Source organism: Oncorhynchus tshawytscha, unplaced genomic scaffold, assembly GCF_018296145.1.
Source record: "Oncorhynchus tshawytscha isolate Ot180627B unplaced genomic scaffold, Otsh_v2.0 Un_contig_1928_pilon_pilon, whole genome shotgun sequence".
In the NCBI taxonomy this organism is placed as follows: domain Eukaryota; kingdom Metazoa; phylum Chordata; class Actinopteri; order Salmoniformes; family Salmonidae; genus Oncorhynchus; species Oncorhynchus tshawytscha.
The window spans coordinates 33,554-48,984 of NW_024609554.1; the positions used below are offsets into that span (position 1 = coordinate 33,554).

The 15,431-nt window shown below is 43.0% G+C and overlaps 1 protein-coding gene and 1 long non-coding RNA gene across 4 annotated transcripts; one reads left to right on the forward strand and one right to left on the reverse strand.

Moving 5' to 3' along the window:
• Positions 1 to 294: 294 nt before the first annotated feature.
• On the forward strand, positions 295 to 14,103 carry LOC121838638 (ciliary-associated calcium-binding coiled-coil protein 1-like). Of its 3 annotated transcripts, none has more exons than XM_042315879.1 (8): positions 295 to 332; positions 1,628 to 1,722; positions 1,804 to 1,973; positions 4,083 to 4,221; positions 4,393 to 4,465; positions 5,913 to 6,020; positions 9,342 to 9,500; positions 13,667 to 14,103. In XM_042315879.1, the coding sequence occupies exons 3-8, from the start codon at positions 1,904 to 1,906 to the stop codon at positions 13,766 to 13,768; spliced, it is 651 nt and encodes a 216-aa protein (XP_042171813.1). In that variant the 5' UTR covers positions 295 to 332; positions 1,628 to 1,722; positions 1,804 to 1,903; the 3' UTR covers positions 13,769 to 14,103. The 3 variants fall into 3 exon arrangements, with proteins under 3 accessions (XP_042171813.1, XP_042171812.1, XP_042171811.1); XM_042315877.1 differs by lacking the exon at positions 295 to 332 and adding an exon at positions 385 to 1,483 and having other exon boundaries at positions 13,667 to 14,101; XM_042315878.1 differs by lacking the exons at positions 295 to 332; positions 9,342 to 9,500; positions 13,667 to 14,103 and adding exons at positions 383 to 1,483; positions 6,275 to 6,609 and having other exon boundaries at positions 5,913 to 6,135.
• On the reverse strand, positions 13,717 to 14,473 carry LOC121845136. Its single transcript, XR_006082388.1, has 3 exons — positions 14,401 to 14,473; positions 13,799 to 13,909; positions 13,717 to 13,761 (listed from the first exon to the last, which is right to left on the reverse strand). It is a non-coding gene; the product is annotated as an uncharacterized LOC121845136 (long non-coding RNA).
• Positions 14,474 to 15,431: the final 958 nt, after the last annotated feature.

Sequence of the window (15,431 nt, forward strand, 5' to 3'; positions counted from 1 at the left end):
ATTATTTTTTTTCTCATCAATCTACACTATACCCCATGATGACAAATCGAAAACAAATTTATAAAAAATTAACACATAAATACCTTATTTACATTAGTATTCAGACCTTTGACTACGAGACTCAAAATTGAGCTCAGGTGCATCCTGTTTCCATTGATCACCCTTGAGATGTTTCTACAACTTGATTGGAGTCCAACTGGTAAATTCAATTGATTGGTCATGATTTGGAAAGGCACACACCTGTCTATATAAGGTTCCACAGTTGACAGTGGAAGTCAGAGCATAACCCCCCCCAAATAATAATTTTAAACTACGTTGTTGGCTAGAGGCTCGTAAGTAAGCATTTCACTGTAAGGTTGTATTCGGCGCATGTGACTTATAAAATTAGATTTGATGGGGCAGTGTGATGGCGATTGCATTGTCCGTAATGCACGAACACGTCTCATAAAAGTCATGATGTTTTTGTTTGGTTAGAAAGCACAATCGTCGCGGAACGAACGAGTGACACCTTTCCGGGAATGTCCGGTCCATTTAAAAATCATTCCTGCCTCCTTCGCCCTGCAAGTGTATACTCGTCAGACGTCATGAAACGTTATCAGAAGCGTCCACTTAATTTGAGGGCTGAGCGGACAGGGGGTGTCGTTTAAGTGTTTGGAATGCAACCCTAAAGCAAATACATTTGTACGAAGCTGAATCAGGAAATGAATGTCCACTCTTCATTGCAGATCCCGCCTTCATTCTTGTTTGATAATTTTTCTCGAAATCTAAAAGCACAATATAGATTTAAGCTAGTGTCTTAAGTAGCTGAACATGTTATTACTCCAACCAAGTGAAAGAGAGAAATTACGTTTTCATTTTCATCAAAAACAAATGCATTTGAGTTGACGGCTTGCGCAGTTCGGTGCGAGACAACCGTTAACCCGAAGACATGTCTCTACCCATGAGTTCAGCCAGACACCGTGTCAACTGGTTTTCTATTGGAGAAGCAGCTTCTGCCTGTCTTGATACTGTCCTTTCATTGCCTTTGTTTTATAGAGGAGACGGTATGCTATTCTGCCAAAATGAGAAGTACCAGTACGGCGCTCCGGACAGCACTGGTTACAGGTTGACTAGACAGATCTAACACAGTGTTGCCGACTCCTCAGTATGGAAAGTAGCTATTGGCGGTTCGTTTTTTAATTTATTTTTATTTGTCGCTAGAGGGGTCTGAATACTCGCTAAGTTGACAACACTGCGATTCTAGAATCAGCTTTATCCATCTCGATAGACTAGACTGCCCAGAAGCTCACCGCCCGGAAGCTCATCACCCGGACCGGAAGCTCACCGCCCGGAAGCTCATCACCCGGACCGGAAGCTCACCGCCCGTCCACTGTGGACATGTTGCCGTGGTAACGCCGGTGACTAAAACATGTCTGCAAAAGTGAAACAAAGCAACAAGTCAGCGGATAAAAATACAAACGATAGAAATGACGTTGCGTCCAAAGTAGGAAGATATGTTAAAACCCTATTAATATTTTATATTATTTGAAATATTTACTACATCATTTGTCTGGTTATTATTTGACAAACTGTTATCATAGCTAGAGCTAACCAAACTCAACTTGTGTTCTGAATCCAATTAATACAGGAAAATGATGCTGAAAAAGCCAACCCTCAATGGAAACTTATTTCCCATGAACAAATCAACACGCTGTTGGATTTGACAGTGGAACAAGTGCAATTGTAAGTAACAAGGATATATAGGCCTACTGGCCAGTTTATTTGGAAGTGGTTCATGTCTGTCAACCTTTTGTTTTACAACAGCCAGTTTGAAGAAATACTTGGTTTGAAGAACTACCAGACGTGTCTGAAGGAGGCTTCCCTGTTGGACTACTTTGTCTCTGGCTTCTGGTGGACCAGGGAGATGAACTACACCTGTCAACAGATCTCATTCATCATGGCTCTACTGCAATTGTTACTGGACAATATCAGTGGTAAGTCATAGGATTTATAGGTAACAGACAGTATCAAATCAAATTTTATCGGTCACAGATCGAATCCCCGAGCTGACAAGGTACAAATCTGTCATTCTGCCCCTGAACAAGGCAGTTAACCCACTGTTCCGAGGCCGTCATTGAAAATAAGAATTTGTTCTTAACTGACTTGCCTATTTAAATAAAGGTAAAATAAAAAATTTATAAAATTAGCAGATGTTATTGCGGGTGTAGCGAAACACTTGTGCTTCTAGCTCCGACAGTGCAGTAATATCTAACAAATTACACAACATAAACCCAATACACACACATCTAAGTAAAGGACAAGTGATGTCAGAGCGGAACGGACTAAGATATCTTGCATTTCTCATCTCATATGTACATATGAGATGAGAAATATGTACATATGAGATGAGAAATGCAAGATATGTAAACATTAAGTTAATGAGATATGTAGAATAGTATAGAATAAAGTATGAGATGAGTAATTTACTGTGCAACCTATTATTTTTTTATTTTACCAATTTCGTGGTATCCAATTAGCAGTATCTTGTCTCATCGCTACAACTCCCGTATGGGCTTGGGAGAGACGAAGGTTGAAAGTCATGTGTCCTCTGATACACAATCCAAACCAAGCCGCACTGCTTCTTAACACAGCGCGCATCCAACCCGGAAGCCAGCCGCACCAAAGAAACACCGTGCACCTGGCAACCACTGCACCCGGCCCGCCACAGGAGTCGCTGGTGCGCGATGAGACAGGGATATCCCTACCGGCCAAGCCCTCCCTAACCCGAACGACGCTAGGCCAATTGTGCGTCGCCCCACGGACCTCCCGGTCGTGGCCGGTTACGACAGAGCCTGGGCGCGAACCCAGAGTCTCTGGTGGCACAGCTGGTGCTGCAGTACAGCGCCCTTAGCCACTGCGCCACCCGGGAGGCCGCAACCTATAATTTTGATTTGTTACCACGAGTGTGCCCCAACCAGGGATGGAGAAACTTGGGGTGTGGGCCACAAAATTGGGGTGTGGGCCACAAAATCTGAACTCATCATGACCGGCCACAGTGCCTCGCAGGCCTGCATATCGACATCTATACCCACACATGCAGACAGCCTTTTTGTGGGCCCTAAGTAACATTTATTTGGGGTCCCACCCCACCCTGCGAGAATTTCTAAGTTGCCCCCTTCATGACAGCAGAGCGAAGAAAATAGAGTTAATTTCCTCAAACTTCACAATTTGAGATAATGTTGCCGTTTGAAAGCAAGTTTCCTGCAATTCTACTCATTTTGCCATGGAACAGAGTCATGGAGAGAAGACTGAGCAATTTATAACTCATTTCATGAAATTCTACTCATTTTGCCCTTTATTAGGGACTGTGTGTTCACCACCTAATCATCAAGACCTTCATTAGGGACGGTGTGTTCACCACCTAATCATCAAGACCTTCATTAGGGACGGTGTGTTCACCACCTAATCATCAGGACCTTCATTAGGGACTGTGTTTGTTGTGGAATTCATCAATGTAGCCATAAGAATCCAACCAGACGTGTAATACTTCTCTCTCTAGCTGAGTGGTGCTCGCGAGATATGGCTCGGACAACCTACCTCAATCCATGAATGGGAGATGGCGCTGTATTCCTAATTATCCCAACTGAAAAATTGAGAAGATTGAAATACTGCTAGTTTTTTTATGAAACTGCCATTTCGTCAGCATGCTAGGCTAGCTAATGCTATATACAATGCCCATTGAATTCCATTAAAATGCAATGCGTTGTGGTGAGTATCTAACGAAAGTGTTGTCGAATCTAATGGGTTGCTTTAGCATTAGCTAGCCTAGCATGCTGACAAATGGCAGTTTCATTAAAAACTAGCAGTATTTCTTCTCGATTTGTCAGTTGGGATAATTAGGAATACAGCGCCATCTCCCATCCTTGGATTAAGGTATGTTTTCCGAGACACATCTCACGCTCCTTGCTGTCCCGATCTTGGCATGGCACCGTTCCTGCCTCAGAGAGAGAAGTAATGAACGTCCAGTCAGATTCTTATGGCTAACCTCAATATGGACTGGCTGTGGCTAATATCTGTATTCATATCTGTCCTCAATGTCCCAGAGAAGCAGATGCCGTTTGTTGATAACCTGAATGAGTTTGCCAAGATGATATCAGGAACGCGCCAGTCTCCTTCTCCAGAGGTTGACTCACTGTTTGATGCTGAGCAGGCCATGTCCATCACTGACTACCTGAAGTGCAGGTAGCAAGACTCTTCTCTATTATCCTTTTTAGTAAGGCCTACATGATTAATATCACATGAACACTGTCCTTACTTACCTGGTGATAATCCATTCAGAGCAGTGACCCTCATAGGGGATGTTGAAGTTCTGGTCTGTTGGTTACTTATCTTGGTTCACCTGTTTTACTATAGTCTCTTTCAGAACTACCAACTCTATGAGTTTCTCTTCAGCCAACCTAGAGAGGAGCTGCTCCTTGGGAAGAAGGTGAGACTGCCTGCGTCATTGTGTCCGTATGTATGTTGAGGTTTACTTAAGGAAGCTAGTGAGTAACTTGGAAGGGCAGTGACCATAAAGAGAGTCCTTTCCTGTCATTGTCCCTAACCATTTATCTGTCATCTCTGTCTAACTCACCATCAGGAGATAATTTGTCTGTCCTCTCTGTCTAGATCTAGATCTCATTATCACAGCATGTATGGAGTCTATAATAACATTAGATCTCATTATCACAGCATGTATGGAGCCTATAATAACATTAGATCTCATTATCACAGCATGTATGGAGTCTATAATAACATTAGATCTCATTATCACAGCATGTATGGAGCCTATAATAACATTAGATAATAACATTAGATCTCATTATCACAGCATGTATGGAGTCTATAATAACATTAGATCTCATTATCACAGCATGTATGGTCTATAATAACATTAGATCTCATTATCACAGCATGTATGGAGTCTATAATAACATTAGATCTCATTATCACAGCATGTATGGAGTCTATAATAACATTAGATCTCATTATCACAGCATGTATGGAGTCTATAATAACATTAGATCTCATTATCACAGCATGTATGGAGTCTATAATAACATTAGATCTCATTATCACAGCATGTATGGAGTCTATAATAACATTAGATCTCATTATCACAGCATGTATGGAGTCTATAATAACATTAGATCTCATTATCACAGCATGTATGGAGTCTATAATAACATTAGATCTCATTATCACAGCATGTATGGAGTCTATAATAACATTAGATCTCATTATCACAGCATGTATGGAGTCTATAATAACATTAGATCTCATTATCACAGCATGTATGGAGTCATTATATTATAACATTAGAGTCTCATTATCATTATCAGCATGTATGGAGTCTATAATAACATTAGATCTCATTATCACAGCATGTATGTAGCCTATAATAACATTAGATCTCATTATCACAGCATGTATGGAGCCTATAATAACATTAGATCTCATTATCACAGCATGTATGGAGTCTATAATAACATTAGATCTCATTATCACAGCATGTATGGAGTCTATAATAACATTAGATCTCATTATCACAGCATGTATGGAGTCTATAAATTAACATTATCAGTGCCCATTAAATTGATTTTGATTTTCAACCAGAGCTCTTTTCTAGGAGCTGCAACGTTCCAGGATGTGACATAATAAACTACTCATCATTTCCAGATCGAGCTGTAGTATAGTGATTAATCCCTGACAGTTTGGAGCTATAATGAATGAGTCTGTTTGATTTCCCATTGATATCTTTACAAGGTCTGTTACCAGTTAATATGATCATTTTCTTAATATATTCACAAATGTGAAGGCAAACATCCAACATATTCTACTGTAAGATCATGGGTGAGACTACAACCTCTGTTTCCTGACTAACTGTATTCCAGAGGACCATAGAGGTGATCAGCTCAGCAGACTTTGTAGCCCCGTTGGAAGAAGGCATGAATACTGATGACTACCTCCATTACATGACTCCTGTTGAACAGCAGGAAGAGGTACTGTACTGTACTGTAGGACTACCTCATTACATGTCTCCTGTTGAACAGCAGGAAGAGGTACTGTGGGACTACTGATGACAACCTCATTACTCCTGTTGAACAGCAGGAAGAGGTACTATACTGTATTGTAGGACTACTGAAGACTACCTCATTACATGACTCCTGTTGAACAGCAGGAAGAGGTACTATACTGTATTGTAGGACACTGAAGACTACCTCATTACATGACTCCTGTTGAACAGCAGAAAGAGGTACTGTACTGTAGGACTACTGATGACTACCTCATTACATGACTCCTGTTGAACAGCAGGAAGAGGTACTATACTGTATTGTAGGACTACTGAAGACTACCTCATTACATGACTCCTGTTGAACAGCAGAAAGAGGTACTGTACTGTAGGACTACTGATGACTACCTCATTACATGACTCCTGTTGAACAGCAGGAAGAGGTACTGTACTGTAGGACTACTGATGACTACCTCATTACTCCTGTTGAACAGCAGGAAGAGGTACTATAATTGACTTTACCATGGGCTCTGCTTAGGTTACTGCTCACAGCTGATGTTTTTATATTTTCTTGTACTATCTGGAAAAAGACAAGTAGATTAATAAATAGTACATATTGTATTATTGTGTATTAGCAGGAGTTAGTGTCACTCCTATTCCAAAACTCCTATTCCAAGTCAGTGATTCTGCTATTGAACAGCAGGAAGAGGTCCATAAGACCACAGGTGGGTGCTGTCACACTGTTGAAGACCTCTTCACTGAGAACTGAAGCTTGACTTTATGACTGATCACTGTTACCACTACTACTGTACATACCATAACATGTTGATTTGAACATGTAGCAACAGAATGTAAGGGTAGGAGATTGTAGTTAAATACCATAACGGTTGATTTGAACATGTAGCAACAGAATGTAATGGTAGGAGATTGTAGTTAAATACCATAACGGTTGATTTGAACATGTAGCAACAGAATGTAATGGTAGGAGATTGTAGTTAAATACCATAACGGTTGATTTGAACATGTAGCAACAGAATGTAATGGTAGGAGATTGTAGTTAAATACCATAACAGTTGATTTGAACATGTAGCAACAGAATGTACTGATATTGACCCAGGGACAGAGGACCAGCCTGTCTGAGTTAGGTGGGGTTCTGCTGACCCAGGGACAGAGGACCAGCCTGTCTGATGGGTGGGGTTCTGTATTGACCCATAGACAGAGGACCAGCCTGTCTGATAGGTGGGGTTCTGTTGACCCAGGGACAGAGGACCAGCCTGTCTGATAGGTGGGGTTCTGTTGACCCAGGGACAGAGGACCAGCCTGTCTGATAGGTGGGGTTCTGTTACCCAGGGACAGAGGACCAGCCTGTCTGATAGGTGGGTTCTGTTGACCCAGGGACAGAGGACCAGCCTGTCTGATAGGTGGGTGTTCTGTTGACCCAGGGACAGAGGACCAGCCTGTCTGATAGGTGGTGTTCTGTTGACAGGGACAGAGGTACCAGCCTGTAAATGATAAGGTTGATTTGAACATGTAGCAACAGAATGTAAGGTGGAGATTCTGTTGAAGGGACAGAGGACAGCCTGTCTGATTTGAACTGTAGCAACAGAATGTAATGGTAGGAGGTTCTGTTGACCCAGGGACAGAGGACCAGCCTGTCTGATAGGTGGTGTTGACCCAGGGACAGAGGACCTGATAGGTGGTGTTCTGTTGACCCAGGGACAGAGGACCAGCCTGTCTGATAGGTGGTGTTCTGTTGACCCAGGGACAGAGGACCAGCCTGTCTGATAGGTGGTGTTCTGTTGACCCAGGGACAGAGGACCAGCCTGTCTGATAGGTGGTGTTCTGTTGACCCAGGGACAGAGGACCAGCCTGTCTGATAGGTGGTGTTCTGTTGACCCAGGGACAGAGGACCAGCCTGTCTGATAGGTGGTGTTCTGTTGACCCAGGGACAGAGGACCAGCCTGTCTGATAGGTGGGGTTCTGTTGACCCAGGGACAGAGGACCAGCCTGTCTGATAGGTGGTGTTCTGTTGACCCAGGGACAGAGGACCAGCCTGTCTGACCAGCCTGTCTGATAGGTGGTGTTCTGTTGACCCAGGGACAGAGGACCAGCCTGTCTGATAGGTGGTGTTCTGTTGACCCAGGGACAGAGGACCAGCCTGTCTGATAGGTGGTGTTCTGTTGACCCAGGGACAGAGGACCAGCCTGTCTGATAGGTGGTGTCTGTTGACCCAGGGACAGAGGACCAGCCTGTCTGATAGGTGGTGTTCTGTTGACACAGGGACAGAGGACCAGCCTGTCTGATAGGTGGTGTTCTGTTGACACAGAGGACCAGCCTGTCTGATAGGTGGTGTTCTGTTGAGCCCAGGGACAGAGGACCAGCCTGTCTGATAGGTGGTGTTCTGTTGACACAGAGGACCAGCCTGTCTGATAGGTGGTGTTCTGTTGACACAGAGGACCAGCCTGTCTGATAGGTGGTGTTCTGTTGACCCAGGGACCAGCCAGCCTGTCTGATAGGTGGTGTTCTGTTGACAGGGACAGAGGACCAGCCTGTCTGATAGGTGGTGTTCTGTTGACAGGGACAGAGGACCAGCCTGTCTGATAGGTGGTGTTCTGTTGACCCAGGGACAGAGGACCAGCCTGTCTGATAGGTGGTGTTCTGTTGACCCAGGGACAGAGGACCAGCCTGTCTGATAGGTGGTGTTCTGTTGACCCAGGGACAGAGGACCAGCCTGTCTGATAGGTGGTGTTCTGTTGACCCAGGGACAGAGGACCAGCCTGTCTGATAGGTGGTGTTCTGTTGACCCAGGGACAGAGGACCAGCCTGTCTGATAGGTGGTGTTCTGTTGACCCAGGGACAGAGGACCAGCCTGTCTGATAGGTGGTGTTCTGTTGACCCAGGGACAGAGGACCAGCCTGTCTGATAGGTGGTGTTCTGTTGACAGGGACAGAGGACCAGCCTGTCTGATAGGTGGTGTTCTGTTGACACAGAGGACCAGCCTGTCTGATAGGTGGTGTTCTGTTGACACAGAGGACCAGCCTGTCTGATAGGTGGTGTTCTGTTGACACAGAGGACCAGCCTGTCTGATAGGTGGTGTTCTGTTGACACAGAGGACCAGCCTGTCTGATAGGTGGTGTTCTGTTGACACAGAGGACCAGCCTGTCTGATAGGTGGTGTTCTGTTGACACAGAGGACCAGCCTGTCTGATAGGTGGTGTTCTGTTGACACAGAGGACCAGCCTGTCTGATAGGTGGTGTTCTGTTGACACAGAGGACCAGCCTGTCTGATAGGTGGGGTTCTGTTGACCCAGGGACAGAGGACCAGCCAGGAGGAGGATGGAGAGGTACCAGGTGAAACAGCTCTGGAGCAGGAGCAGGAGAACAAGGCTACAGGGTTGGAAGGATACAACGTTCAGGATGTCAAAGACGTGCTGGGAGACATGACCAAAGAGATGCTGGGAACCCTACAGGTAGGATTTCATGATGAATCTGAATCCTTTAAAGCTTTTGTTGTGTAGTTTTTATTGAAATAAACAACCTTCATGTATTCTGGTGTTTCGTACAGTTGAATTTGATTATTGTGACCGACCGACCCACCCACTGGCATACTGACTGACTGTCTATGTTGTATACTGACTGACATACTGACTGACTGTCTATGTTGTATACTGACTGACATACTGACTGACTGTCTATGTTGTATACTGACTGACATACTGACTGACTGTCTATGTTGTATACTGACTGACATACTGACTGACTGTCTATGTTGTATACTGACTGACATACTGACTGACTGTCTATGTTGTATACTGACTGACATACTGACTGACTGTCTATGTTGTATACTGACTGACATACTGACTGACTGTCTATGTTGTATACTGACTGACTGACTGTCATACTGACATACTGACTGACTGTCTATGTTGTATACTGACTGACATACTGACTGACTGTCTATGTTGTATACTGACTGACATACTGACTGACTGTCTATGTTGTATACTGACTGACATACTGACTGACTGTCTATGTTGTATACTGACTGACATACTGACTGACTGTCTATGTTGTATACTGACTGACATACTGACTGACTGTCTATGTTGTATATGACTGACATACTGACTGACTGTCTATGTTGACATACTGACTGACATACTGACATACTGACTGACTGTCTATGTTGTATACTGACTGACATACTGACTGACTGTCTATGTTGTATACTGACTGACATACTGACTGACTGTCTATGTTGTATACTGACTGACATACTGACTGACTGTCTATGTTGTATACTGACTGACATACTGACATACTGACTGACTGTCTGACTGTTGTATATACTGACTGACATGACTGACTGCATACTGACTGACTGTCTATGTTGTATACTGACTGACACACTGACTACTGACTGACTGTCTATGTTGTATACTGCATACTTACTGACATACTGACTGACTGTCTATGTTGTATACTGACACACTGACTGACATACTGACTGACTGTCTATGTTGACACACTGACTGACACACTGACTGACACACTGACTGACACACTGACTGACACACTGACTGACATACTGACTGACTGTCTATGTTGTATACTGACTGACACTGACTGACACACTGACTGACACACTGACTGACACACTGACTGACACACTGACTGACACACTGACTGACACACTGACTGACATACTGACTGACTGTCTATGTTGTATACTGACTGACATACTGACTGACTGACACACTGTGACACACTGATGACACACTGACTGACATACTGACTGACACTGACTGCATACTGACTGACATACTGACTGACTGTCTATGTTGTATACTGACTGACATACTGACTGACTGTCTATGTTGTATACTGACTGACATACTGACTGACTGTCTATGTTGTATACTGACTGACATGACACACTGACTGACTGACTGACACACTGACTGACACACTGACTGCATACTGACTGACATACTGACTGACTGTCTATGTTGTATACTGACTGACACATACTGACTGACTGTCTGATGTTGTATACTGACTGACATACTGACTGACTGTCTATGTTGGCATACTACTGACTGTCTATGTTGTATACTGACATACTGACTGACTGTCTATGTTGTATACTGACTGACATACTGACTGACTGTCTATGTTGTATACTGACTGACATACTGACTGACTGTCTATGTTGTATACTGACTGACATACTGACTGACTGTCTATGTTGTATACTGACTGACATACTGACTGACTGTCTATGTTGTATACTGACTGACATACTGACTGACTGTCTATGTTGTATACTGACTGACATACTGACTGACTGTCTATGTTGTATACTGACTGACATACTGACTGACTGTCTATGTTGTATACTGACTGACATACTGACTGACTGTCTATGTTGTATACTGACTGACATACTGACTGACTGTCTATGTTGTATACTGACATACTGACTGACTGTCTATGTTGTATACTGACTGACATACTGACTGACTGTCTATGTTGTATACTGACTGACATACTGACTGACTGTCTATGTTGTATACTGACTGACATACTGACTGACTGTCTATGTTGTATACTGACTGACATACTGACTGACTGTCTATGTTGTATACTGACTGACATACTGACTGACTGTCTATGTTGTATACTGACTGACATACTGACTGACTGTCTATGTTTGTATGACATACTGACTGACTGACATACTGACTGACTGTCTATGTTGTATACTGACTGACATACTGACTGACTGTCTATGTTGTATACTGACTGACATACTGACTGACTGTCTATGTTGTATACTGACTGACTGACATGCTGACTGACTGTCTATGTTGTATACTGACATACTGACTGTCTATGTTGTATACTGACTGACATACTGACATGCTGACTGACTGTCTATGTTGTATACTGACTGACATACTGACTGGCATACTGACTGACTGACACACTGGCATACTGACTGACTATGTTGTATACTGACTGACTGACACACTGACTGACATACTGACTGGCATACTTACTGGCATACTGACTGGCATACTTACTGACTGACTGTCTATGTTGTATACTGACACACTGACTGACACACTGACTGACACACTGACTGACACACTGACTGACACACTGACTGACACACTGACTGACACACTGACTGACACACTGACTGACACACTGACTGACATACTGACTGACTGTCTATGTTGTATACTGACACACTGACTGACACACTGACTGACACACTGACTGACACACTGACTGACACACTGACTGACACACTGACTGACACACTGACTGGCATACTGACTGACTGTCTATGTTGTATACTGACACACTGACTGACACACTGACTGACACACTGACTGACACACTGACTGACACACTGACTGGCATACTTACTGACATACTGACTGACTGTCTATGTTGTATACTGACACACTGACTGACACACTGACTGACACACTGACTGACACACTGACTGACACACTGACTGACACACTGACTGACACACTGACTGACACACTGACTGACACACTGACTGACACACTGACTGGCATACTTACTGACTGTCTATGTTGTATACTGACACACTGACTGACACACTGACTGACACACTGACTGACACACTGACTGGCATACTTACTGACATACTGACTGACTGTCTATGTTGTATACTGACACACTGACTGACACACTGACTGACACACTGACTGACACACTGACTGACACACTGATGACACACTGACTGACATACTTACTGACTGTCTATGTTGTATACTGACACACTGACTGTCTATGTTGTATACTGACTGACTGACTGACTGACTATGTTGTATACTGACACACTGACTATGTTGTATACTGACTGACTGACTGACTATGTTGTATACTGACACACTGACTGACTGACTATGTTGTATACTGACTGTCTATGTTGTATACTGACACACTGACTGACTGACTGTTGTATACTGACTGACTATGTTGTATACTGACTGACTGAATGTTGTATACTGACTGACTATGTTGTATACTGACTGACTATGTTGTATACTGACTGACTATGTTGTATACTGACTGACTATGTTGTATACTGACACACTGACTGACTGACTATGTTGTATACTGACACTGACTGACTGACCGACCGACCGACACGCTGACCGGCACGCTCAGGGATACACGGAGCCAGGGGGAATACACGGAGCCAGGGGAATACACGGAGCCAGTACACGGAGCCAGGGGGAATACACGGAGCCAGGGGGAATACACGGAGCCAGGGGGAATACACGGAGCCAGGGGGAATACACGGAGCCAGGGGGAATACACGGAGCCAGGGGGAATACACGGAGCCAGGGGGAATACACGGAGCCAGGGGGAATACACGGAGCCAGGGGGAATACACGGAGCCAGGGGGAATACACGGAGCCAGGGGGAATACACGGAGCCAGGGGGAATACACGGAGCCAGGGGGGAATACACGGAGCCAGGGGGAATACAATGGTCTTTTGGATGACAGCGTTGAAACACTCGTGGTAAATAATGAGTAATTATCCAAACTATTATCAATGGCTTTCCTCTTGTGTTGGTACAGGCTGAATTCACAGAGAAGCTGAGAGTCCAGGAGGAGAGTTTCAGTACCAGACTAGAACCACTGAAACATTCTGCCTGCAAACAGCTACAACACACCTCATAGTATAACATATCCACTATGAACACAATACACCTCATAGTATAACATATCCACTATGAACACAATACACCTCATAGTATAACATATCCACTATGAACACAATACACCACAGTCTATAACATATCCACTATGAACACAATACACCTCATAGTATAACATATCCACTATGAACACAATACACCACACAGTCTATAATATATCCACAATACACCAGTCTATAACATATCCACTATGAACACAATACACCACACAGTCTATAATATATCCACTATGAACACAATACACCACAGTCTATAATATATCCACAATACACCACACAGTCTATAACATATCCACTATGAACACAATACACCACACAGTCTATAATATATCCACTATGAACACAATACACCACACAGTCTATAATATATCCACAATACACCACACAGTCTATAATATATCCACTATGAACACAATACACCACAGTCTATAATATATCCACTATGAACACAATACACCACACAGTCTATAATATATCCACTATGAACACAATACACCACACAGTCTATAATATATCCACTATGAACACAATACACCACACAGTCTATAATATATCCACAATACACCACACAGTCTATAATATATCCACAATACACCACACAGTCTATAACATATCCACTATGAACACAATACACCACACAGTCTATAATATATCCACAATACACCACAGTCTATAACATATCCACAATACACCACACAGTCTATAATATATCCACAATACACATGGTGGTATCACAGTCTATAATATATCCACAATACACCACACAGTCTATAATATATCCACAATACACCACACAGTCTATAATATATCCACTATGAACACAATATACCACACAGTCTATAACATATCCACAATACACCACACAGTCTATAGCATATCCTTATATAATCATTACGCTTTCAGCATGGTGGTATTGAGATTCTCTCTTAAAGGGTTAGGGTTAGATACATCACAGAAAACACTGTTACCCTGCTTTCTGCATGGTGGTATTGAGATGACACACACACATTCACACTCAAATATATATTTATTTATTTTTTTAATGTTTTTTTTTTACATGTGGGCTTTGATAAAACATATTTAACTGTTCCCAAATGCTCTGTGTGACCACCCGCCAATGTGGCCTGTAAGAATACACATTCTACCAGCCAATGCCAGAATCTAGCACCATTTGACTGGTGACTGGTAACTGGTGGCTGGTAACTGGTGGCTGGTAACTGGTGGCTGGTAACTGGTGGCTGGTAACTGGTGGGTAACTGGTGGCGGGTAACTGGTGGCGGGTAAACTGGGTGGCGGGTAACTGGTGGCGGGTAACTGGTGGCGGGTAACTGGTGGCTGGGTAACTGGTGGCTGGGAACTGGTGGCTGGTGTTAATTTCTGGTGTTTTTTTTCAATTTAAAGTTTTATTAAGTTTTCTTGTTTTTCAATCAACCAACAAAACACATTCCACATTCACAGATGTGACAGGCAATTATTACATTTGAAAAAACACAAAAAATGAAAAAAGTCAAAAAAAATTTATAATACATTTGAAAAACACATACATAATTAAAATGAATGATAAAGTCAAATAAAACATTTATTTTTCTTAATCATATTTATTTTCCATACATACATACATACATA